We start from the raw sequence: 23379 nt of genomic DNA on the forward strand, positions 1-23379 counted from the left end.
CAGTTCTTCTGGTCTCTATTTCATTGAGATCTGCTCGAATCTTTAATACCTCTATTCTTCTGCTGGGTGTAGGTTTTATTTGCTGTTCTTTCTCCCGTTCCTTTAGGTACAAGATTAGCTTGTGTATTTGAGTTTTTTTCCAATTTTTTGAGGGATGTTGTATTACGATGTATTTCCCTCTCTGGACTGCTTTTGCTGCACCCCAAATATTTTGACCAGTTGTATCTTCAATTTCATTAGTTTTCATGAATCTTTCAAATTTCCTGTTTGAAAAAAAATAAAAATAAATATCCTGTTTGACCCATTCATCTTTTAGTAGGATGTTTTTAATGTCCATGTGATTGAGTTTCTTCCAAATTTCTTCTTGTGATTGAGTTCTAATTTCAAAGCATTGTGGTCTGAAAATATGCAGGGGACAACCCCAATCTTTTGGTATCAGTTGAGACTTGATTTGTGAAGCAATATGTGGTCTATTCTGGAGAAAATTCCATGTGCACTTGAGAAGAATGTGCATTCAGTTGTGTTCAGATGCAAAGTTCTGTAAATATCAGTAAAATACACCTGGTCCAGTGTATCACTTAAAGCCCTCATTTCTTTGGTGATGTGCTTAGAAGATCTGTCATTTGCAGAAAGTGCCATGTGGAAGTCTCTTACTATTAGTGCAGTATTATCTAAGTATGTCTTTACTTTGGTTATTAATAGATTGACATACTTGGCAGCTCCCAAATTAGGGGCATAAATATTCATGATTGTTAGGTCTTCTTGTTGGATAGACCCTTTAAGTATGATACAGTGTCCCTCTTCATCTCTTACTACAGTCTTTGGGATAAACTTTAATTTATCTGATATGAAGATTGCTACCCCAGCTTTCTTTTGAGGATCATTGAATGGTCAATGGTTCTCCACCCCTTCATTTTCAGACTGGAGGTGTCCTTAGGTCTAAAGTGAGTCTCTTGTTGACAGCAAAGAGATGGGTCTTGCTTTTTTATCCAGTCTGAAAACCCGTCTTTTGATAGGATCATTTAGCCCATTCACGTTCAGAGTAACTATGGAAAGATATGAATTTAGTTTCTTCATAATACATATTCAGTCCCCGTTTTTCTGGACTATTTCTTTGGGCTTCCTCTTTCTTTTAAGGGTCCCCCTTAATATTTCATGCAAAGCCAGTTTGGTGGTCACATATTCTTTCCATTTCTGCCTATCTTGGAAGCTCTTTATGTCTCCTCTTCTGAATGAGAGCCTTGATAGATATAGTATTTTTGGCTGCATGTTCTTTTCATTTCATACCCTGAGTATATCTTGCCAGCCCTTTCTCGCCGGACAGGTCTCTATAGAGAGGTCTGTTGTTAATCTAATATTTCTCCCCATGTAAGTTAGGGATCTCTTGTCTCTTGCTGCTTTAAAGATTTTCTCTTTATCTTTGGATTTGTAAGTTTCACTATTAAATGTCAAGGTTTTGAATGGTTTTTATTGACTTGAGGAGGGGAACCTCTCTATCTCCTAGATCTGAATGCCTGTTTCCCTCCCCAAATTAGGGAAGTTCTCAGGTATGATTTGTTCAAATATGCTTTCTGGCTCTTTGGCCCTTTCTGTGCTTTCTGGAACCCCAATTATAGGTAGATTCTTCCTTGTGAGGCCATCATTTATTTCCCTTAACCTTTCCTCATGGTATTTTTTTTTTAAGATTTTATTTTATTTCTTCATGAGAGACAGAGAGAGAGAGAGAGGCATAGATACAGGCAGAGGGAGAAGCAGGCTCCATGTAGGGAGCCCAATGTGGGACTCTATCCTGGGACTCCAGGATCACACCCTGGGCCGAAGGCAGTCGCTAAACCACTGAGGCCAAAGGCAGTCGCTAAACCACTGAGCCACCCAGGGATTCCCCTCATGGTCTTTGAATTGTTTTTCTCTATTTTCCTCAGCTTCCTTCCTTGCCATCAAATTGTCTTCTATGTTGCTCACTCTCTTCCACCTCATTAGCCCTCGTCATTAGGACCTCCAGTTTGGATAGCATCTCAATTGATTTTTAATTTCGGCCTGATTAGATCTATATTCTACAGTCATGACATCTCTTGAATCCTTTATGCTTTTTTCCAGAGCCACCAGTAGCTGTGTAATTTGTGCTTCTGAATGGGCTTTCTGACATCGAATTGTAACAATTTTCCGTAACTCTGTGGCAGAGAGTACTGCTTCTGATTCTTTCTTTTGTGAGGAGTTCTTCCTTCTAGTCATTTTGCTCAGTGCAGAGTACCTGTGTGAGTGCACTGAGTCAAGATCAACCATTGGGCAGCCCCAGTGGTGCAGCGGTTTAGCGCCTCCTATAGCCCAGGGTGTGATCCTGGAGACCCGGGATCAAGTCCCAAGTCGGGCTCCCTGCATGGAGCCTGCTTCTCCCTCTGCCTGTATCTATGCCTCTCTTTCTGTGTGTGTCTCTCATGAATAAAGATTTTATTCTTTTATTAATAATTAATAATTATTATTTATTCTTTTAACTAATTTATTCTTTGATTAATTCTTTTAATAATTAATTTGTTTAATAATAATTAATCATCATTAATTATTCTTAATAAAATATTTGTTTATTTATTCATGAGAGACACAGAGAAAGAGAGAGTGAGACAAAGTCAGAGACACAGGTAGAGGGAGAAGCAGGCTCCATGCAGGGAACCCGACGTGGGACTCGATCCTGGGTCTCCAGGATCATGCCGTGGGTTACAGGCGGCACTAAATCACTGTGCCACCAGGGCTGCCCAAATGAAATCTTTAAAAAAAGAAAAAGAAACAGAAGAAGAAGATCAACCATGACCTATGTAAATTTCACCCTAGATAATTCTGATGAGGTTAAAGGCCAGAAATGAAAACAAAGATCATGAAGAATGAAAAGGACCACTAAAGTGAAAAACAAATTTTAAAACAAATACTAAAAAGTAAAAGGCCAAGAATCCCAAAGAAGAAGAAAAAAAGAAGAGAAAAAAAGCAAAAGTAAATAGGAAAAAAATGAAAAAAGAAAAAAAAGAGAAGAAAAAAAGGGGGTCCTGTGAGATAGTGGTGGAGGGAAAATGTAGTCTACCTGAGGGGTCCTAGAGGGTGATCCTCTTGGTTCTGAGGGTATTAAGTTCTGTATGTTAGAGGATGCTCAGTCTCAAATTTATATAAACCAGCAATATTTGTAGAAAGCCCCACCATTGACCACCAAATCATAAACAAGGTCAAAGAGAGGGGCAAAATGGGAATGGAGAATATAGTATCACAGAATGAATCAGCACAGCATTCTACTTGGTTCTGGGTGCATGCTGGTCATGTTTCAGAAGGCATTAACTTCTGCCATAGAACAAAATGAGGCAGAGAAAACAAAAAAAACAGAAAAACATATCTCATATAGTTCCAAAATTAAATTGAGTATGTTGAAGGGAATCTAGAATTGGAAAATATATCTAAGCTCTGTAATTTTAGAAATTTAAAAGTCAAAAAGGAAGAAACTTAAAAATGAAGAGGTGTTAAAATATTGTAGTTAAGGTGGGAAAAGAGAAAAAATATTGGAAATTTTTAATTTGATATAAAAACGAGTTGTACTGGAAAAGAGGGGGGAGGAGGGGTACTGTCTAGTTCTATATACTGTAAATCCCTCGACTTTCCCTGGAGCTTTCCAGTGCTGCTAGGTCAAGAATTTGCCCTTCCCCTGTCCTTCCAGCTGGTCTTCTGGGGGAGGGGCCCGCTGTGCTGATTCTCAGGTGTGTGCACCTGGGGGAGCTGCCCCGCCCCCTGCCGGGAGCCGGTTATCCTGTGAGGCCTTTTTCCCCTGGTGGCCCTGCTTCTCCCAGGCACAGGGTGAAACAAGGAGGAAAAACAACAATGGTGTCGGCCAGAATTCCAGCCCTGAAGTCAGCTCCCGGATAGTAACTAATATCTAACGCAGTCTCCCAGTCCGCACTGGCCTAGATGCTCCCGGGCTGGTGCGGGTGCGCTGATCCGCACAGCTTGGGGACACCCGGTGGCAAGGGTGTCCTCACTGTCCTGTGCCCTCCCGGCCTCCACGTGTCCCAGGAGGAGCGCAGGATCCTGGGCTGTGTCCCCAGCGCCCTGGGCTCTGGGGCCTGTGCTGCTGGAATCATGCTCCCAGGGGCGCAGCTCCCAAAGGCAGCGGGGTGCAGACCCTCTGTCCCGTGCCACCCAACTAACCAACTGGCTTCTCCCCGAGGCCCCGGCCGGGTGCGCGCTCCAGCGCTTTACCGAGATCCATCCAGTTTGTGTTGTGCTCTCCCCCAGGTGCACTTCCTCTATTAGTGACTCCGGGAGACTAGAGGCTCCCCGCCCCTCTTGCGATTCTGCTGGATTTCCCTGCTAAGAGGCTTTCCAGCCCTGAAGAATCTGGTGCAGATTTTTAACCTTCCTGCTTCTCCGGGGCTGGGCTTTCCTGTCCTGGAGGTTTCCGCCTCCCAGCCTTAGCCCGGCTCCTAGCGGGCCCCTCCCCCACTGGATTCTTTTTTATTTTATTTTTTTCCGCCTTCCTATCTCCCTAGAAGCGAAAACCCTTCTCTCTGTAGCATTCAGGCTGTTCTTTCTTTAAATCTCAGGTTGAATTCATAGTGTTCAGGATGATCTGACAGTTATCTAGGTAAGTTGGTGGGACCAGGTGAGTTGAGGACCCTACTCTTCTGCCATCTTGCCCACTTTCTCTCAAATGCAATCCTGATTAGTTGTTGGGATAGCAAATACCCTTAAAGATAAACTTTTCAAACACAAGCCACTTGCTACCACAACAGGGCACACTATCTGATTTACGAAGTCCTTTCATTTTTATAACACATGTGTTCCAGTTTCACTGTATTTTCAAACAAACCCCAAATTATGCATGGAAGGGGAAGTTATAATAAAAAATAGTGCTGCCTAAGAGGGTAAAATCAAATATGTGGGAAATATCAGAAAGGGAGACAGAACATAAGGACTCCTAACTCTGGGAAACTAACTAGGGGTGGTGGAAGGGGAGGAGGGTGGGGGGTGGGGGTGAATGTGTGATGTGCACTGAGGGGGGCACTTTACGGGATGAACACTGGGTGTTATTCTGTATGTTGGTAAATTGAACACCAATAAAAAATAAATTTATAAAATAAATAAATAAATAAAAATAAATATTGGCTGGTTGGAAAACCATGTTTTCTGGAAGCAAGGTTCAACAGTCACTGGCATCCTGGAAGGATAGGAAATTGAAAAACTGAGTCTGATCTGAAAGATAATGGTAAATAAATATGAAATACAGCTCCTGCTCCTCTACTGTATGAACTAAGACCCTGATTTCTTCATTTATAAAATAGAAACTGAAACTCCTATTCCTACATGGCAATGCCTAAGTAGTAAGAGTGAAATGGGCCTTCTGGTTAAAATAACAGAACCTTCCTCATAAAAATCCTACTAAAATGGGAGTGTCTGCGGTGCATGGAGCCTGCTTCTCCCTCTGCCTGTGTCTCTGCCTCTCTCTCTCTCTCTATCATAAATAAATAAAAAAATTTAAAAAAATAAAAATAAATAAATAAATAAATAAATAAAAATAAAATGGGAGTGTCTGGGTGGCCCAGTTGGTTAAGTGTCTGACTTCTGATTTTGGCTCAGGTCATGAGCTCAGTGTTGGGCGTGGAGCCTGCTTAAGATTCTCCATCTTGAAAATTGGACAGGTACATGCAGAAAAAATGAAACTAGACCATTCTCTTACACCATACACAAAGATAAAATAGTTGAAAGCTCTAAATGTGAGACAATAATCCATCAAAATTCTAGAGGAGAACACAGGCAACAACCTTTTTGAACTTGGCCACATCAACTTCTTGCAAGATACATCTATGAAGGCAAGAGAAACAAAAGGAAAAATGAACTATTGGGACTTAATCAAGATAAAAAGCTTCTGCACAGCAAAAGAAACAGCAAAACTAAAAGACAGCCTATGGAATGGGAGAAGATATTTGCAAATGACATATCAGATAAAGGTCTAGTAACCAATATCTATAAAGAACTTATTAAACTCAACAGCCGGGATCCCTGGGTGGCGCAGCGGTTTGGCGCCTGCCTTTGGCCCAGGGCGCGATCCTGGAGACCTGGGATCAAATCCCACGTCGGGCTCCCGGTGCATGGAGCCTGCTTCTCCTTCTGCCTGTGTCTCTGCCTCTCTCTCTCTCTCTCTCTCTCTCTCTCTCTGTGACTATCATAAATAAATTTAAAGAAAAATTTAAACTCAACAGCCAAGAAACAAACAATGCAATCATGAAATGGACAAAAGACATGAACAGAAATTTCACCAACGAAGAAATGGCCAACAAGCATATGAGAAAATGCTCCGCATCACTTGCCATCAGGGAAATACAAATCAAAACCACAATGAGATATACCACCTCACACTAGTGAGAATGGTGAAAATTAACAAGATAGGAAAGAACAAATGTTGGAGATGATGTGCAGAAGGGGGAACCCCTTGCACTGTTGGTGGGAATGCAAACTGATACAGCCACTCTGGAAAACAGTGTGGAGGTTCCTCAAAAAGTTAAAAATAGAGCTACCTTATGACCCAGAGATTGCACTACTGGAGATTTGCCCCCAAAATACAGATGCAGTGAAACTCCGGGACACCTGCACCCCAGTGTTCATAGCAGCAATGTCCACAATGGTCACATTTTGGAAGGAGCCACAATGTCCTTCGACAGATGAATGGAGAAAGAAGACGTGGTCTATATACACAATGGAATATTACTCAGTTGTCAGAAAGAACAAATACCCACCATTTGCATTGAGGTTGATGGAACTGGAGGGTATTATGCTGAATGACATAAGTCAATTGGAGAAGGAAAATCATCATATGGTTTCATCCATATGTGGAATATAAGAAACAGTGAAAGGGATTATAAGGGATAGGACAGGAACTAAGTGGGAAAAATTAGAAAGACAAACCATGAGAGACTCCTAACTCTGAGAAATGAACAAAGAATTGCGGAAGGGGAGGTGGGCAGGGGGCTGGGGTAACTGGGGGACAGGCACTGAGGGGGGTACTTGATGGGATGAGCCCTGGGTATCATACTATATGTTGACGAATCGAGCTTCAAAAAAAACAAATGAAAAAAAAAGATTCCCCCTCTCCCACAGCCCCTCCCTCTCCCTGCATACATGCGTTCTCTCTTTCTCTCAAAAAATCCTACTGAAATGAAATTAAGGAATAAAAAAGGCACAAGCTTATTTAGCTCATTACTCCACCAATTCTCCTTTCTTTCTCCTGCACCATCATTTTCCTGTCTCTATACTGGAACACTCCTATCAACATATAAGACTGCTCTTATTCTCCCCCCTTTAACAAAGAAAGGGAACTTCCTGACCCCACTGTCCCTACCAGCCAGTTATATTTTGCTGTTCCTTTTTGCAGAAGAACTCAAAAGAACTATATATATTCATTGACTCCCACTCCTCTCCTCTATTCACCCACTAGAATCAGGTCCCCACCACTCCACCAAAATGGTTCATGTTAAAGTCACCAATGACCTCCTTGTTATGCAATTCAACATAGAACCATCTCCACTGCTACTATTACTGCTCTGTCATCTCTCATTTGGATTACTTCTACAGCCTCCTAACTGGTCTCTCCTTGCTTCTATCCTTTCCTCTAATAATCCATATACAGCACAACAGCCAGAGTGACTCTGTGAAACCTAAATCATATCATGACACGTCCTCCAGCTCCCCATCAAAACCTCCAATGGCTCAGAATAAAACAAAGTGCCTACAATGACCTCCAAGGCACTACATAATCTTGCCCTCACCCATCTTACCTGATGTCCTCCTATACTTCTAAGCCTACTTTCAGCCTGTCATGCTCCCATCTTGGGAGGGGTTTTCTCTTTTGTCATGACTTTTCTCTTTTCCTAGAAGGCTCCTCCCTCTGACCTCTTCAGAGCCGATACCCTCACTGCCAATAAGTTTTAAATGCAAGGTTTCTCATCCTCAGCACCACTGACATTTTGGACTAATTCTTTGTTATGGGGAGCTATCCCATGCACCGCAGGATGTTTAACAGCATCCCTGGCCTCTACCCACTAGACACCAGTAGCACTACCCAATCATCCCCTAGTAATGACAACGAAAAATGTTTCCAGATATTGCCAAATGTCCCCTGCAGGGCAAAACTGCTCCCCAGTTGAGAGCCACTGCTTCATTCAAATACTGTCTTCTTCATGAAGCCTACCTTGACCCCATTTAAAACTACAACCTGGGCAGCCCCAGTGGCGCAGCGGTTTAGCGCCGCCTGCAGCCCAGGGTGTGATCCTGGAGATGGGGGATCGAGTCCCACATCAGGCTCTCTGCAAGGTGCCTGCTTCTACCTCTGCCTGTGTCTCTGCCTCTCTCTCTCTAGCTGTGTCTCTATGAATAAATAAATAAAATCTTTAAAAAAATAAAATAAATAAAATAAAATAAAATAAAATAAAATAAAAATAAAACTACAACCCATGCTCGCTTCAGGAGCACATATACTAAAATTGTAATGATACCAAGATTAGCATGGCCCCTTTGCTGGAAGAACACACAAATTCACGAAGCATTCCATATTTTTATAATCTCAAAAGACAAACACTAACAAAATGTGTTACTTGTAGAATCATGATTTAGCTCCCTACTTCTGAGTGCTCACTTCCGCAGCACATACATTAACTCTCTACTTCTGTAAATAAACTTATATTTTTAAGTTCTAGAATAACAACACAAAATCACAACCTATGCTTCTCCCAACGCTAGAATTTATCCTCCTGATCCTGCTGTACTTTTCCCATGGCAATTGTCTTAATCTGGTTGGGCTCCTATAACAAAAATACGGTAAACTGTGTAGCTTGTAAACGACAGAATTTTTTTTTAATTTTAGCCTATTCATTGGGAGAAAGAGTGCACACAAGTTGGGGGGAAGGGCAGAGAATAGAGGGAGAAGCAGACTCCCCACTGAATAGGGAGCCCAATGTGGTGCCCAATTCCAGGACCCTGGGATCATGACCTGAGCTGAAAGTAGATGCCTAACTGACTGAGCCACCCAGGTACCCCTAAACAACAGAAATTTACATCTAATAGTTCTGGAGGCTGGGAAGTCCAAGATCAAGATCCTGGAGTCCTGGGATCGGGTCCCACGTCGGGCTCCTTGCATGGAGCCTGCTTCTCCCTCTGCCTGTGTCTCTGTGTCTCTCTCTCTCTGTCTCTCATGAATAAATAAATAAAATAAAATAAAAAGAAGCTAATGGAGGTGGTACTCCAGTCAAATGGGTTTTTTTTAAGATTTATTTTATTTATTTATGAGAGACACAGAGATAGAGAGGCAGAGACATAGGCAGAGGGAGGAGCAGGCTCCCTACTGGGAGCCCAATATGGGACTGATCCCAGGAACCCAGGACCACGCCCTGAGTTGAAGGCGTGAGCCACCCAGGCATCCCCAACTGGGGTTGTAAACCAGAAAAAGAAGACAGCAGAGCAGCAAAAGGAGTCCCAGGTTAATAGCCATGCAGAAGGCCTTGGGAGCTGAGGATGGAAGATTCCAAGAAAAGAGTCTTCAGGAAAAAACCGAACTTGAGTTGTTGAGCATATAGTGAATGCAGATGAATGTTTAACAGAGCTCCTAAGAGTTCTTGGGAAAAAATGAGTTATAGGTTCATAGAAACCTAAACCAATGGAAAAATGAGGTAATTACTCATGCCAATAAAAAGTTATAAAAATCCATCACACCGAATAGGACTATGCAGCTATTAAAAAAAAATGAAGTGCAATATTATGTGAAAAAAAAAAAGGCACAGGGGTGCCTGACTGGCTCAGTCAATACAGTGCGTGATTCTTGACCTCAGGCTTGAGTTCAAGCCCCACACTGGGTATAGAGAGTACTTAAAAATAAAATCTTCAAGGGATGCCTGGGTGGCTCAGCAGTTGAGTGTCTGATCCCAGAATCCGGAATCAAGTGCCACATCAGGCTCTTTGTGGGGAGCCTGCTTCTCCCTCTGCCTATGTCTCTGCCTCTCTCTCTGTGTCTCTCATGAATAAATAAAAAATCCAGACCACTAATTATTACCAATCAATCAATTAATCTTGTCAGGGGCACCTAGATGGTTCAATCAGTTAAATACCTGCCTTCTGCCTTTGTCTCAGTTCATGATCCCATCCCAAGGTCCTAGGATCAAGCCCCACAGATCAGGTCAGGCTCCCTGTTCCCTGCTCCCTGCTCCTTTCTGAGGATCCCTCTGTTGCTGCCCCTGCTTGTGCTTACTCCCTCTCTCTGTGAAATAAATAAATAAGATCTTTAAAAATCCTTTAAAAAATATTTTTAGAGGATCCCTGGGTGGCTCAGTGGTTTAGCGCCTGCCTTTGGCCCAGGGCACGATCCTGGAGTCCCGGGATCGAGTCCCGCGTCAGGCTCCTGGCATGGAGCCTGCTTCTCCCTCCTCCTGTGTCTCTGCCTCTCTATGTCTATCATAAATAATAAATAAATATTTTTTAAAAATATTTTTAAAAATTCTTTTTTAAAAGCAGGTGCAGAATAGTGTCCATATTAAGCTACCTTTTAGCTAAGAAAAGTTTTTTTTAATAAGCAAAAGCAAAACTTGTTACTTTTGAAAGGAGGGAGGGAACTGGATAGAAAGGCCAAAGATGATAGCTAGACCTCTCTAAAGGTACCTTTATTTTGTAGATTTGATTTTGGAACCATGTAAATATTTTACAAAATTGTAAAAGAAAATTTCATAAAAATAAAAAAAACCTCAATTCCTAACATTTGAAAGCAAGCAAAATGAAAAAAGTAAAAAAAAAAAAGAACCTGTGTATCAAGGTAGTGTCTTTTTTGAAAAGATGTTATTTATTTAGAGACAGAAAGAGAGTGTGTGAGCAGGAGGAGGGGACAGGAGCAGGGGAGAGGGAGAGGGAGAGAATTTGAAGTAGACTCTGCACTGAGCACAGAGCCCAACACGGGGCTTGATCCAAGGACCACGGCTTGATCCCAGGGCCCTGAGATCATGACCTGAGCCAAAATCAACAGTCAGATGTTTAACCAATTGAGCCACCCAAGCACCCCAAGTTAGTGGCTTAGCTACAAAGAGAGGTAGTATGTCAAGACGCACAGTAATGTGACAAACTAGATATAAATCTTCAGCTCTTTTTTCAGTTATCATTTATTGGTAATAACATTAGTATTCATGTTCTGAAATTATATATAGAGAGTAATATATATAGAATAAATAATTATGTTAATAATTAGAATAAATAAGATATAAATAGAATATAAATATATAAATAGAATAAAAGATATATATACACATATATATACTACACACACACACACACACATATACACACATACACACACAGTAGGATATAATAAATAATTACGTTAATGTCCAGACTATAATTTTCATTGTAAGACAAAAGATAAAAATATAAAAACCAATGGATTACAGTAAAAGTTCTGTCATTCCAAATTTGATCTAAATATATCACTATGAACTGATATTTTCTCTTTAAAAAAATATTCCCTGGCTCTGTACACTAGAAAGGCCTTCAAATATTACCAGCCCAGTATAAGTAACCACCCTAGCACCCATACTATGCCTCCAAATACCATTTCCCACTAAAAGAGACAAGTATTCTTTGAAAAAATGGATGATTCACAGTATCAGGCAGAAAAGATGTAGATGTGCTAGAAATATTTTATCATTACAGAACTAGTAGGGCCATCCTAGGGCTGAAACAACTTAAAGCAGTTCCAACTGGCTACAAACAAAACAATTTGAGTACCAAAATAATAGTAAATTCGGTGGACTAAAACATATCAAGTATGTTAAAAATCCATGATTTCATGATACTGAAACAAAGTTAACTGATCATCTTTTGAAGAAGGTGAACCAAGTATTTACCCTGTCTTGATTGTATCAGTACATCAGGGTAACCAAATAGCTGATAAGAAGTTATTTTTAAGGATGCCTGAGTGGCTCAGCAGTTAGTCGCCTGCCTTTCGCTCAGGGCGTGATCCCAGAGTTCCAGGATCGAGTCCCACATCGGGCTCCCTGCAGGGAGCCTGCTTCTCCCTCTGCCTATGTCTCTCCCTCTCTCTGTGTGTCTCTCATAAAGAAAGAAAAGAAGAGAAAAGAAAAAAGAAAGAAAGAATAAAGGAGGGAGGGAGGAAGATTTTTAGAAGAATTCCAACTAATAAATGAACACATGATAGACTAGGCAATGATCACCAATGACTGTGAAAACCATTAGGTGAAAACCCAACAGGAAAAAAAAGAAAAAAAGAAACCCAACAGGAAATTTTTTAATAAGTGGATCAGGCTGATGACACTGAATCTACTGTTCAATCTTAACATCACTGAAAGAGAGGCCATCAGACACATACACATTAAAAATATTCTCACCTCAAGTTAAATCTGAATCTAATCATCTAGATCTACCAGTTTATAGGGAATACAGGGGACAGAGGAATAACATTAAATGCCATCATGAGAATATAATCAGCAAAATCCAGAAGAAGAGTTTCCACAGAAAACCAATCAGTTTCTTAAAAAAATAAACGGCAAGAACAAAAAAATTAAGAAGGAAGGGTACTCATAAATTAGAAGAGAATGAAAAGACAGGTTATCAAATTCAGACCTTGTCTGAATACTGATTTGAACAAACCAACTATAAAACTCAAATCACTTGGGGCAGCCCCGGTGGCTCAGTGGTTTAGCGCCACCTTCGACCCAGGGCCTGATCCTGGAGACCTTGGGATCGAGTCCCACGTCAGACTCCCTGCATGGAGCCTGCTTCTCCCTCTGACTGTGTCTCTGCCTCTGTGTGTGTGTGTGTGTGTGTGTGTGTGTGTGTGTGTGTGTCTCATGAATAAATAAATAAAATCCTTTAAAAATTTTTTTAAAAAAACTCAAATCACTTATGTGATACACCAGTGTCAAACCTGAACATTTACTGGATATTTGATGATATTATGGGATAAATGTTTATTTCTGGATTTAATGAAGATATGAAGTTATGTTTTAAAAAATTAAGTTCTTTCTTTTAGAACTCACGCTGAGTTCACATTTTATGTGATATAATGTCTGGAATTTGCCTCAAACTAATCCAAATGGGTTGGTGGAATGTGGGATGGGTGAGAGTATAGGTAAAATAAGATTGGACACATACTGTCCAATTTTGAAGCTGGAGAATGGTATATGGGATTCATTATACCATTCTCAAGTACACCTTTATGTTTGCAATTCTTCACAATATAAAATGAAACAAAAATTTGTACAATAAGGGCAAATAAAATCTTAGTACATGTTCTTGACTCAGGAGTGGATATCTACGTGGTCACAGCAACATAACCACTAAATATTAACCAAGAACTGTGCTATAAAAATAGAAAAAGAAGAGTAGTTTGGGAAGAGAGACAAAGTAAGGGAGAGAAATTCTTAGATGCTGTAACTGGAAGCCAACAAATAATATGTCATTTTGATAAAGTAAAATCCATCAGAACCATGTACTATTTAGAAATACAGAAAACCAGAAGAAATAGCTAAAATAATTGCTGTGGTTTCTGGGGAGTAAGACTCAAGAGCAAGGAAGGGTGGGGTGCCTGGGTGGCTCAGGGAGTGTCTGCCTTCGACTCAGGGCGTGATCCCGGGGTCCTCGGATCAAGTCCCACATTGGGCTCCCTGCGGGGAGCCTGCTTCTCCCTCCGCCTGTGTCTTTGCCTCTCTCTCTCTCTCTCTAATGAATAAATAAATAAAATCTTTAAAAAAAAAAAGAGCAAGGAAAAAAAAAGAGTAAGGAAGGGTAGGGCAGAGGAGTGCCATTTTTCCTTACTAACCTATTAGTACTAGCTGACTTTTAAAACTATGTCCTTGTATTTCTTTGACAGTATTTTATTTATAGACTGGTTCGTAGGTCTTGGTGCTCTGACTGTCAACTCCCATAAAATTCTTATTTTGACTCAAGAGCCAACATTTAAATCTCAAATCGGGGCACACTGGGTTCTCTCATCATCTTAATGGAGTAGAATGTCACTACCAGGAACAGGGTAAGAGAGATGAAGGTAAAATAAAAATAAAGGGCAGCCCCAGTGGCGCAGCAGTTTAGCGCCACCTGCAGCCTGGGGTGTGATCCTGGAGACGGGGGATCGAGTCCCACATCAGGCTCCCTGCATGGAGCCTGCTTCTCCCTCTGCCTGTATCTTTGCCTCTCTCTATATATCTCTCTGAATAAATAAATAAGTCTTTAAAAAAATAAAAATACAAATAAATAAAAATAAAAAGTGAGAACAACCAAGGGCTGTCCATATGGTATTATTTTTATTCCAGTGGGCATCTAGCCTGTATTTGAGTACCTACTGGCTTGGACCATAGGTCCCAATACAGATTTTGCAGGGAAAAGGAATTCCTCTGAATAGATGTGTAGGGCAAACAATTTGCCCAATGGAAGCTGGAAGGGCTAGAAAGTTGAGTTAATATTGCAAAGAGGTGTTCATTCTGGGACACCTGGGTGGTTCAGCGGTTGAGTGTCTGCCTTTGGCTCAGGGCGTGATCCTGGGGTCCAGGGATCGAGTCCTGCATCAGGTTCCCTATAAGGAGCCTGCTTCTCCCTTTGCCTATGTCTCTGCCTCTCTCTCTCTCTCTCTCTGTGTCTCCCATGAATAAAGAAATAAAATCTTTAAAAAAAGAGGTATTCATTCAAACATTTGGTGAGCACTCACTATGTGTATGAATCCATGCCAAGTGCTGGGCTACAAAATTAAATAATACACAGCTGCTAACTCCACAGTCTAGTTCGGGAAGCATTGATGCACAATACAATATGGTATAACAAGGGGAGTAACAATAAGCAATGGGGGATATAAGAGTACAGAAAGGAGAAATCCCTGATCAGACTGAGAAGTAAGATATGGTTTTCTATAGGATCTACTGCTTGAAATGAATCTTTGAAAATAAGCAGAAGCCCAGAGAAGACTGAGGGCACTGTGGAGAAAGGACAGTCTCAGGCAAAAGGGAGATAGCTCATCAGGATAACTTTAGTTCCATGTGAATGGAAAGAGGAAACCACATGAGGATGTGGCAGAAGAGGCCAAGGAACTTCTTATGAAGATCCACCAGTGCAAAGGTAACAAATTTAAGCTTTACTCTAAAAGCTATTGGATAACTATGGAAGAATTTTAAGCAAGATTGCAGTATGATTTTATTTGCATCTTAAGGACGCCTCAGGCTGCAGTGTATAGAGTAAGCCAAGGTAGGGGCTGGAACTAGTGAGACCAGTTTGGAGGCTGCTATATAAGTTTAGGCAAGAGAAGATGGTAGCTTAGAATAGAGTGGTGGTGGTGGTGGTATAATGGTAGAAATAGAAGAGGGTGGACTCAAGGTATTTTTAGAAAGGAAAATTGACAGGACTTGGAGACTGATCAGATGTGGCTGAGGGGGAAGGTGGGGATTAAGACACAGGAGTGTAGGATGACATGTTTGTAGCACATGGTGCTACCATTTACTAAGGTGAGAAAAAAGAAGCATATTCTGAAAGAGAAGATGATAGTTTAAGGCAGTGTTTCTCATCTGGAGGTAACGGTGCCCCCCATGAGACATCTGGAGACAATTTTGGTTGTAACAACTAATGGTATCTTGTAGGCAGAGGCCCACAAGATACTGCTAAAGTCCTATAATGCACCTAACAGCTCCACACAACAACACAAAAAATGATCCAACTCAAAATGTCAATAGTGCAGAAGCTGAGAAACCTTGATCAGCAATGCTGATTTGAAGAGCTCTGCAGGCCAGCTAAGTAAGTTTTGTAACCTTTTAGAAATGCAACTCCTAAAGCTCAAGAGGGAGCCAGAATACAAATATAAATTTAGGAGTTATCAATTTGCAGGTGGTCATTCCAGTCATCAACTATACTTGGGTACAATTTCCCATGAATATATTTGAAAAGAAGAAAATATATTTGAAAGAAGAAGGCCAAGGACAGAGTCCTGGGAGATACCAATACTTATAGTAGCAAAGGAGGAAAGAAAAAGATCCCATGGGAAAGATTAAGAAGTGGCCAGCAAGATAGGAGGAAAACCATCAGAGAAAGGAATCATGGAAATCAAAGATAGCGTTTCAAGGAAGGAAATAAGAAAAATAAGTGGTAAAAAAAAAAAAAGAAAAAGAAGTGGTGTCAAAGGCAGAGAAAAGTTGAGGAAGTTAGGGAAAGTTTCCATTGGACTTGGCACAGTAGTGGTCACTGATGACTGTGACAAGATCAATTTCTATGAAATGTTAAGGACAGAAGAATCATGACATTTTTTTAAAAGATGGGAGACATTTAATATGTTTATGAACTAAAAAAAAAAGCCAATAGAAGTCATAGACAAGGAGGTACAGAAACAGAAGAAAGAGGGTATGCAATGAAGGAGCAAGAATTTAAAGAAGGGAGGAGAGGAGTCCAAGATGGTGTTTCAAGGAGGAAGGATAGCCTTAAACAGGGGAAGGACCAATCACCTCTTTCACTGAGATAGGAGGAAAGAAGGGATAAGATTTCAGTGAAAATGGCAGACGTTAAGAGAAGAAGCTAAAGGAGTTCTCATGTGATGGCCTTAATTTTCTGGGGAAGAATTAGGTACAATTAGGGAAAGGGTAGAAGTGATGGGGTAAGGAATTGAGAGGTAAAAGTTTAGAAAAACCACTTGAGAGAATGGGAGAAGAAGCTGATGAAGGAAGATTTCTGGAGAACAATTCTACAAAGGAAGATGCATCCTAGCAGGGAAATCTTGGAGGTCAAGATGTATTCTATTAGAAGGCATGGCCCAAGTGTCAGGAACTTAAATCCTTAGGAGGGTGGGTGCTGGTAAGGACCAACAGGGAACAAGAGTGTCAGCTGGGAGTCCTGTTCAGTCCTCATGAGCAAGGCTTTTGACTTGTTTTTTTAAGTTCCACAAGGGCAGGTACCATGCCTGTTTGTGTCATCATTGGATCCTCAGCACCTAGCACAGTGCCCAACACATAGTAGGCACTCAATAAATAGTAGGTGCACGAAAAAGAAGGAAATAGAAATGTCTTAGAGGCCAACCTCATGATGTAGATGCCATACCACTTACATCTCTCATGATATCCCTCAGTTCTGTTCTGCAGAAAACACTAGCCTTCCAAATATTTCAGACACTTGGCCATTTGTTACGCTGCCCTCATCAGTACCTCTTTTTCCTAATACTTCCTTCTTATTAAATTCCTTGGATGTCTGACATGAGTGATAATGGATGAGGTTCTCTCTCCTGCCTTCCACCCTCCCTAAAATAAAACATTGGCAATGTTCTCTCCATGTTACAAGGTATGCTTTCAGAACAGAGCTCCTCCTCCCCTGTAGCACTAGAAGCTGCTCTATTATTAAAACGTCAGGAAAACAAAAAAAAACAAAACAAAACAAAAAAATGTCAAAGACACTATGGTTAGACTGCAATGCCTAGGGTCATCTTCAACCAGCCTTTGTTCTTCATTACCTAGGCCACTTGATTGTGTTTTTCAGGGATGTTCTTCAGATGGTTAGAGGGTACACAAACGATGTTTCTGTCTAAAGAAAAGAGAAAGGATTTGATTTCTATGGTTTTCTTGATGAAAGATTATTTAGAAAATAATGTCTGGCAATTCAAACTCCCTCCTTTCAGAGGCATATGCAGATACAAAGGAATACCTAATTCAAGCTCAAGGCCACTTCTCAAAAACCTGTTTCCTGTCCTAGCCATTACAAAACTTATTCCTAATAGAACAAGTCTGCAATATTTTCTCTCATGCCACAAATGCACAATATGACAAGGTCTGCTTTCTGTTCATATTTTAAGAGGGAAATAAAATGTAACTGGTTTTGTTTTTGTTACTGAATAATAGAACACTGGCGTCATAGACTCATTTAATTCAGCACACAGGCAGGCGAGGAAGAGCCAAGTGCCTGCCCTAATGAACTGTAGTTTAAGGCATATGGGTATTAAACAGTGTGACTAATATAAAATGATGGTGTTTCAAGTGGATTTATTGAAAAGCAGCAAATGGAAACTTCAGGAATGGAATCTGGGAATGGGTACTGGGATTAAGTCTCAGAAACATACCATTGTGATTTCCCTGACCACCACTCACCTCCTCTACCAATTACTTTAAGACATATTTATCACAGAAAGCTCTAGTTTTCAGAGATCTGGAGATATGAAATATAAAAGGTGGGGCACCTGGGTAGCTTGGTGGTTGAGGGTCTGCCTTTGGCTCAGGTCGTGATCCCAGGGTCCTGGGATCGAGTCCCACATCAGGCTCCCCACAGGGAGCCTCCTTCTCCCTCTCCCTATGTCTCTGTCTCTCTATGTGTCTCTCATAAACAAATAAATAAAATCTTCTTTAAAAAAAGAAAGGAAGGAAGAAAACAAAAGAAAGAAAAGAAAAGAAAAGAAAAGAAAAGAAAAGAAAGAGAGAGAAAGAGAAAGAAAGAAAGAAAGAAAGAAAGAAAGAAAGAAGAAAGAAAGAAAGAAAGAGAAAGAAAGAAAGAAAGAAAGAAAGAAAGAAAGAAAGAAGAAAGAAAGAAAGAAAGAAAGAAAGAAAGAAAGAAAGAAAGAAAGAAAAAGAAAAAGAAAGAAGGAAAGGAAGGGAAGGGAAGGGAAGGGAAGGGAAGGGAAGGGAAGGGAAGGGAAGGGAAGGGAAGGGAAGGGAAGGGAAGGGAGGGAGGGAAGGAGGAAGGAAGGAAGGAAGGAAGGAAGGAAGGAAGGAAGGAAGGAAGGAAGGAAGGAAGGAAGGAAGGAATGACTCTCGGGTTGCCTGGGTGACTCAGTGGGTTAAACATCTGCCTTCAGCTCAGGTCATAATCTCACGGTCCTGGGATCGAGCCCTGCATCAGGCTCCTTGCTCACTGGGGAGTCTGCTTTTCCCTCTCCCTCTGCCCCTCCTCCCCACACATGCTATCGCTCTCTCTTTCTCTCTCTCAAATGAATAAATAAAATCTAAAACAACAATAAAAAAGGCAATTCTCTAATAAAGAGGAGACTGTTCCCAGTATGGAAAGGTGCATAAAATGATAATGACAATGGTAAGTGGACAGTGGCAACAACATTAACATTTACTAAGTGTCAACTGGAGTTCAAGCATATATGACTTTTATTTTTTTAAGGTGTATTTATTTATTCATGAGAGACACACAGAGACAGAGACATAGGCAGAGGGAGAAGCAGACCCTTCACAGGGAGCCGGAGGCAGGACTCAATCCTGGATCCCAGGATCACACCCTGAGCCAAAGCAGATGCTCAACTGCTGAGCCACCCAGGTGTCCCCACATATGGCTTTTAGAAAAAAGTGTGAAGGTTGTGATTCCTAGTAATATGTGACAATGACTACCTGCCCAAAAGCATCCAAAATCAACTCTGTGATCACGTTCCGCATCAAACACTTCATCCTTCTCCTTTAAGGCAGCCGTATTTTCCATTCTTCTCCACCCCCACTAACACCGTTCCTGCACCTTCCCTCTCCTCTCAGCCCTTGGTTTGTTATTTCTACTAGTCATGGCCTTCAACTGAATTCTCCAAGTTCCCAAGTAGTACCCCCATGGTCTTTGTATTGCCATCTGGACCTCAGTTCACAGAGAAGGTGGACTTATTTTGGTAGCCATTGATGACAGGTTGCAGAAGGCAGGGCAGGAGAAGCACAACAGGACAAATGAAACCAAAGAGAACATCAATAAAAGGAATGTAAGAAGGTCCTCTAGATGAGGACAAGTAAATGTGCTTGCTTGAAGGTTATTGCCTATGTGAGAGTCCATAGCTGAGGTCAAGACACTTCACAGACACTCCATAGTGAAAAGGAGTTTCAATCTTGCCATGAAGCAGGGGTTAGCAAACTTTACTAGGAAAGGGCCAGATAACAAGTTATTGTAAGTTTTGCAAGTCATATGGTCCTTGTCACAACTACTTAATTCTGCCATGTAGTGTAAAAGCAGCCACGGACAGTCCATAAACAAGTGAGCTCAGCTGTGTTCAAATAAAACTTTACAAAATAAAGCAGGGCTGGAAGACAGTTACGGCCTAAGGGCCATAGTTTGCCAACTCTGCCATAAATTAAGTTCTACCTCTCTGAGGCCTCATTAGGTTTCCAAAGTCTGAAATCTTTCTAGAGGTTAACACTGTAGTGGTTGAGAAAGTGAGCTTTACATCAAATTAGACCTGAGTGTGAACCTCAGCTCTGGCACTTTCTAGATGTGTGTCCTTGGGCAAATCACTTAATTTCTCTGAATCCCAACATCTTCAGCTGTAAAATGATAATGCTGACCCCTCAGGGTGACTATAAACAGTAAACTAGACAATGACACATGTTAATCACTTAGCACAGGGCCTGGTCCCCAGAAAGTGCCCAGTAGGTACTGGCTGATATTATTAGTTATTAAGGGGACTTAGTAGATAAAGAAAGGGAAGTGAGAGCTTACAGAGGATATAATAGGATGGAAAAGACAACAGAGCCCCTCAGCTCTGGGTACAGATGTTGTCACATTGACTCCATTGAGCTTTTGGAAGTAAGACTCTAGTCTCTATAAAATTTTCTTCTGAGCTTCAAATTTCACCTGCAAAAGAAAAGGACTTATGCAGTATCACCTCAAAGAAAGGAAAACAAAGAGGAAAAGAAAAGGCTGTCCCACAGATTCCTGGGTTTTGGTCTTAGCAGACAAGAAATCCATAATGATGTGCCAGCAGTAGACCTAAGAAGGTATTGGGAGAAAGGTCAAGAGTGAGCTCTTGTGTAAGCTCTTCATTTTATCTGATCTTTCAGTTTGAACACTCAAGCTATAGGTCAGTGCTGGGATAATGGAAATGTTTTATGTTGGTATTATGTTCTATATACTATGGTAACCACTAGCCACATGTGGCTAATGAGCACTTTAAATGAGGCTCATGTGACGAGGAACTGAATTTTTAGTCTCATTTAATTTTAGTTAACTTATACAGTCATCTCTGCTATAAGAGGACAGAAGCATTTTTATGCTATGCAAAATCACACAAAAGAAATCATTGAACATTAATAGAGTACTAATACACAGAATTGCTGAATCACTATACTGTATGCTGGAAACTAATTTAATACTGTTGTTTAACTATACTGGAATTAAAATTAAAAAAAAAAAGAAATCACAGGGCTCATGAGAAAAAAGGGGTTAGGCACACATTCCAAAACTTTATCAGTAATGCACATAAAAGAGAAAGGAACCTAACATAACAGGTAATATAGTTTTACATGTTAAATGGTTAAGGAATTTATAGATACATACTACAGGAAGAATGACTCTTTGCCCTGACAAAGACCTTAAGTTTGCTTATGGAAGTGGCTATCCAGGGATCCCTGGGTGGCGCAGCGGTTTAGCGCCTGCCTTTGGCCCAGGGCGCGATCCTGGAGACCCGGGATCGAATCCCACATCAGGCTCCCGGTGCGTGGAGCCTGCTTCTCCCTCTGCCTATGTCTCTGCCTCTCTCCTCTCTCTCTCTGTGTGCCTATCATAAATAAATAAAAATTAAAAAAAAAAAAAAAGGAAGTGGCTGTCCACTTGTAAGTTACCATGAAGTGGTGAAAGAAGGGTTATGTGTCACACAGAAAGACCTAGCAGCAGATGTGGATGAGTGTGGCTCATAACATGCTCAGTGAACTGTGGGAACCCGTAGATGTTTGAGGGGTGTGTGCGTGTTCATTTTATGTATGCTTATGCAGCTCAGTTCTGCTGGGTGCAGTTTGCTTCTTTCATCTGGTATTTCTCGCCGACGAAATCACTTCTAAGTCAACGTGATATTTGCATTATGTTCAAATTGTTCCCTGATCTATCAATTCCTTGGAATAAATGTGTGCTTTTAAAACAAGCATTAGGGATCCCTGGGTGGCGCAGTGGTTTGGCGCCTGCCTTTGGCCCAGGGCGCGATCCTGGAGACCCGGGATCGAATCCCACATCGGGCTCCCGGTGCATGGAGCCTGCTTCTCCCTCTGCCTGTGTCTCTGCCTCTCTCTCTCTCTGTGACTATCATGAATAAATAAATAAAATCTTTAAAAAAATAAAAAATAAAAAAATAAAACAAGCATTACAGCAGAATTGACTGTATTTAAAATCAAATAGTCACTTGTAGCTAGTGGCTACCAGGCTGGAAAGTGCAGCTATATAAAGCACTCATACATACAGAGCTATAGGAATAACAAAAAGGCAAGGGAGAAAGGAAACAGGCATTTTGATATATGGCTCCAGAGTTTGGAAGACATAACAGGTGCAAAGTTAAAATTTTGGATTCATATTACTCAGCCACCAAAAAGAATGAAATCTTGCCACTTGCAACGATGTGGATGGAACTAGAGAGTATTATGCTAAGGGAAATAAGTCAGCCAGAGAAAGACAAATATCATATGATTTCACTCATGTGGAATTTAAGAAACAAAACAGATGAACATAGGAGAAGGGAAGGAAAAATAAGATGAAAACAGACAGGGAGGCGAACCACAAGAGACTCAACTCTAGGATACAAACCGAAGGTTGCTGGAGGGGAGGTGGGTGAAGGGACGGGGTAACTGGGTGATGGGCATTAAGGATGGCACTTGAAATAATGAGCACTAAGTGTTGTATGCAACTGATGAATCACTAAATTCTACCTCTGAAATTAATAGTACAGTATATGTTAATATAAAAAATAAATACATTTGAAAAAAAAAACTTTTCAGATTCCTTAGCATGTTGATTTTAAGCACACACTTAATTTTTAAGTTACAGCATCTGGGTAGAGCTGTCCAGTCAAGCTTCCTATATGTCTGGCACTATTCATCCTGATGGAAGTAAGGAGTGAAAACTCAAGCTGGGAGAGTACCTGGGTGGCTCAGTGGGTTAAGTGTCGGCCTTCAGCTCAGGTCATGATCTCAGGGTCCTGGAATCGAGCCCCTCATCAGGCTCTCTGGTCTCAGGGAGGGAATCTGCTTCTCCCTCTCCCTCTGCTCCTCCCCATTGCTTGTGTGCTCTCTCTCTCTCTGTCCCAAATAAATAAAATCTTAAAAAAAAAGAAAACTTAAGCTGGGTACCAACCTTGATCTGTTCCTCACAGCTCAGTCTCCAGAGTGGTGTCACAACATAGGCCAGCCTTAAAAAAAAATTCAGGCACTTCATTTTGTGTGTGTGTGTGTGTGTGTGTGTGTGTGTGTGTGTATACTGGGCACCTACTATGCATAAGTACTTCCTGCCACCATTTTCTCTGGCATTTTACTTATTCAGAAACCTAACTCTAATGCCCCTGGGGAGATACAGTCTGGGAGAAGAGCCCATTTTGGCGCTGTCTACTTAACAAAGCAGAACAGATGGGCAAACTTAATATAAGAAAAAATCCAGATTTATCAGGAGGTAATTAATCAT

The 23379-nt window shown here is 41.1% G+C and overlaps 1 protein-coding gene and 1 non-coding gene across 2 annotated transcripts in view; one reads left to right on the top strand and one right to left on the bottom strand.

The window, feature by feature from the left end:
* Window positions 1-23379, bottom strand: part of TRMT2B (tRNA methyltransferase 2 homolog B) — a gene marked incomplete at its 5' end in the record, with an annotated part of 42743 nt that overhangs the window by 18648 nt on the left and 716 nt on the right. Inside the window, 5 exon segments of the mRNA XM_035712311.2 lie at window positions 17489-17555; window positions 19535-19563; window positions 19565-19640; window positions 20441-20574; window positions 23056-23110. Coding sequence (XP_035568204.2) covers window positions 17489-17555; window positions 19535-19563; window positions 19565-19640; window positions 20441-20574; window positions 23056-23110 — 361 coding nt within the window.
* Window positions 8478-8581, top strand: LOC112649593 (U6 spliceosomal RNA). Its single transcript, XR_003129654.1, has one exon. It is a non-coding gene; the product is annotated as a U6 spliceosomal RNA (small nuclear RNA).

This window comes from Canis lupus, chromosome X (genome assembly GCF_003254725.2).
Source record: "Canis lupus dingo isolate Sandy chromosome X, ASM325472v2, whole genome shotgun sequence".
Classification (NCBI taxonomy): Eukaryota; Metazoa; Chordata; class Mammalia; order Carnivora; family Canidae; genus Canis; species Canis lupus.